The sequence below is a fragment of the Arachis ipaensis genome, chromosome B03 (assembly GCF_000816755.2).
Source record: "Arachis ipaensis cultivar K30076 chromosome B03, Araip1.1, whole genome shotgun sequence".
Taxonomy (NCBI): domain Eukaryota; kingdom Viridiplantae; phylum Streptophyta; class Magnoliopsida; order Fabales; family Fabaceae; genus Arachis; species Arachis ipaensis.
The window spans coordinates 128,110,285-128,113,255 of NC_029787.2; the positions used below are offsets into that span (position 1 = coordinate 128,110,285).

Genomic DNA, 2,971 nt, shown 5'->3' on the forward strand with positions numbered 1-2,971 from the left:
CATTATTTTATAGTAATTAATAATTAATAATAAAAATATAAATGTTAATGCTCGTAGTTTGTGGAAACACGTTTTACCAGCTAAGTTCCTTGAAGAAGGGTCCCAATTGCTATCCTGCGCCCAGTGGCGCACGAAACACACCCATATCCATTGAATTAACATGGTGTGCGCACTACGCAACCGGTTTAACTTAAACCAAAACACAACCCCAATGATATTGCGATTTATTATGAGCATGATGATGAGAGAGAGAGAGAGAGAGTGTGTGTGCTTAGTTTAGTTTAGTTTAGTTAATAGTTACTGACTGTGTTTCTCTGTCACTCAGTATTGGTCTGCTTAACAGCACCACCATGCTCTGATCACTCAGATTTATATATTTATTTAATCAATCAGTCACACACTTTCGCTTTCTCTTAGCTCTAAACTAAACATAAACATAATAACAAAAAGAGAAAAAGAAAAAAATTAAAATAAAGCCCAGATTTAAAATCTCAATCTAGAGAGAGAAACAAGCATAAAAATTATGAAACCATCTCTCTCCCAGTTTCTCTCTCTAAAACCACCGTTCTCATTTCTTCTCCTTCTCCTCAATCTCAGTGCTTCAGCATTCTATCTCTTTCTCCCTCTATATATCTCTGCATCTGCGTGTCTTTGGATCTAGCTGAGTACGAGCATTTGGATGTGAAGTTGTGAGAGAGAGAAAGCGAAAGTAAGAGAGTGTGTGGTTTTGGTTTCGGTTAGATCGGAGATGGCGGATTTTTCCGGCGATTCTGGAGCGGAGGCGGGTGCGGCGGTGACGCCGGCGCCATTGACGGTGTCGGCGTCGTTCAAGGAAGGGAAGAGCTCGTCGAGGAGGAGAGCTTCGATGAGGCCGAGCCTGGATGCGGACGAGTTCATGAACCTGCTGCACGGTTCGGATCCGGTGAAGGTGGAGCTCAATCGGCTCGAGAATGAAGTTAGAGGTGCCGAAATGCCGCTCGATCTGGCTAATTTTTGAGCTGATTCTGCTTCGTGTCGTTGATTGTGACGTCTTTCTCTTTCTCTGCGTGTCTGTGTTTGTGTTTGCAGATAAGGACAGAGAGTTATCAGAAGCTCAAGCCGAGATCAAAGCCTTGAGGCTTTCTGAACGGCTCAGAGAGAAGGCCGTTGAAGAGGTTCCTTCTTTTTTCCCTTTATTAATTATTTTCGTTTATTTGTTATTCATTTCTTCGGCGTATTTAATTGGTTTTAACTTTCCAAATTTCTCATAGTGTTAATGCTAAAATAATGGAAACTTAATTACTATATTGTCTACGGGTTCCACCTTTTACACTTGAAAGTGCTTCTGATTTATTTTATTACGCATCGGAGAGAAAATAAAACAAAACTCTGTTCTGTTCTGTTCACTTCACTTCGTACTGTTCTACATGGTGTGGTTGGATATTTTTTCTTTTTTAAATTAAATGCTTTACATGTTTGTAATAATGATTTATTGAATTGTAAAGTCATCATGGCATTTGCTTCAGATCATAAGCTTATCCTGTTAATTATATTTTGGCTAAATGATCTGGTGGGGCTCCTTTGTCGGTTCTCTTCTTTCACCTTAATGTTCTAGTAATAATTTCATGTATATATTTACTCAAATCTTTATTTGCTTTGTTCTTACACGGTTACTTGAATGGGTAGAACCTGTCCTTTTGCCGCACTTCAGCATGTTCATTATTTCTAATACTTTTGCATTTTTCTTATTAATACATGCTTTATTTGATGTCAACTTGGAATGTGACTTCGAATTTTTGTTTTTGCTTTCGCTATAGCTTACTGAAGAATTATCGAAGGTCGAGGGGAAGCTGAAGTTAACAGAATCTCTACTAGAAAGCAAAGTATTGCTTCGTGCCTCTATCAGTTTTAATGAGATGAGTCTTCTTCTCTGGTTACATGAAATGTTTACTGAACTGAACTGAGTATTTCTTTCAGAATCTTGAAATAAAGAAAATCAATGATGAGAAGAAGGCATCAATGGCAGCTCAGTTTGCCGCTGAGGCCACTCTCCGAAGGGTTCATGCAGCACAGAAGGATGATGACATGCCTCCTATAGAAGCTATTCTTGCTCCTCTGGAGGCTGAACTCAAGCTTGCACGCCAAGAGGTATAACCTTGTTTTATGCATCAAATGTTAATCAAAGGTTGTCAAGGGGAACCTAAGTTGGCTGATCATGGATGATTTATGTCATTATTTTCTTCAATTATTTCTCGCAGATTGCTAAACTCCAAGATGATAATAAAGCTTTAGATCGTCTTACCAAATCTAAAGAAGCAGCACTTCTGGAAGCTGAGAGGACTGTCCAGGTTGCCTTGGCTAAAGCTTCCATGGTGGATGATCTCCAAAATAAAAATCAAGAGCTAATTAAGCAGATTGAGATTTGCCAGGTACACAATGTTTCATGATGTTTCTCTCTTTAAGTTTATCATTACCAATAATAATTTAACTTGTAATGTATGTTTCATCATCATTACCAATAAGGCAATAATAATTTAGATTGTGATGTATGTTTCATCATCACCACTTGCAGGAAGAGAATAAAATTCTGGACAAAATGCATAGACAGAAGGTGGCAGAGGTTGAAAAGCTTACCCAGACTGTAAGGGAGCTTGAAGAGGCTGTCCTTGCTGGTGGTGCAGCTGCAAATGCTGTGAGAGATTATCAGCGGAAAGTTCAAGAAATGAATGTAATTTACTGTTTTATTAAGTTCAGCAAGTTGTCTATTCTAGTTGTGTTTTCACTCGGTTATAATATTAGGATCGTATTCATAGCTACATTGTTTGTTTTATACTGTTTAGGAGGAAAGAAAAACTCTCGACCGAGAGTTAGCTCGTGCCAAGGTAACTGCAAACAGAGTAGCTGTGGTGGTGGCAAATGAATGGAAAGATGCTAACGACAAAGTCATGCCTGTCAAACAGTGGCTTGAAGAAAGAAGATTCTTGCAGGTAAA

The 2,971-nt window shown here is 38.7% G+C and overlaps 1 protein-coding gene across 1 annotated transcript in view; it reads left to right on the plus strand.

Annotated features, from left to right (window-relative positions):
• The window catches only part of LOC107631802 (microtubule-associated protein 70-2), a 5,751-nt gene continuing 3,008 nt past the window's right edge, over positions 229–2,971 (plus strand). The window contains exons 1-7 of the mRNA XM_016335356.2: positions 229–962; positions 1,069–1,154; positions 1,797–1,862; positions 1,957–2,127; positions 2,238–2,408; positions 2,552–2,707; positions 2,820–2,966. Coding sequence (XP_016190842.1) covers positions 749–962; positions 1,069–1,154; positions 1,797–1,862; positions 1,957–2,127; positions 2,238–2,408; positions 2,552–2,707; positions 2,820–2,966 — 1,011 coding nt within the window. The 5' untranslated portion in view covers positions 229–748. The remainder of the gene's footprint in view (positions 963–1,068; positions 1,155–1,796; positions 1,863–1,956; positions 2,128–2,237; positions 2,409–2,551; positions 2,708–2,819; positions 2,967–2,971) is intronic.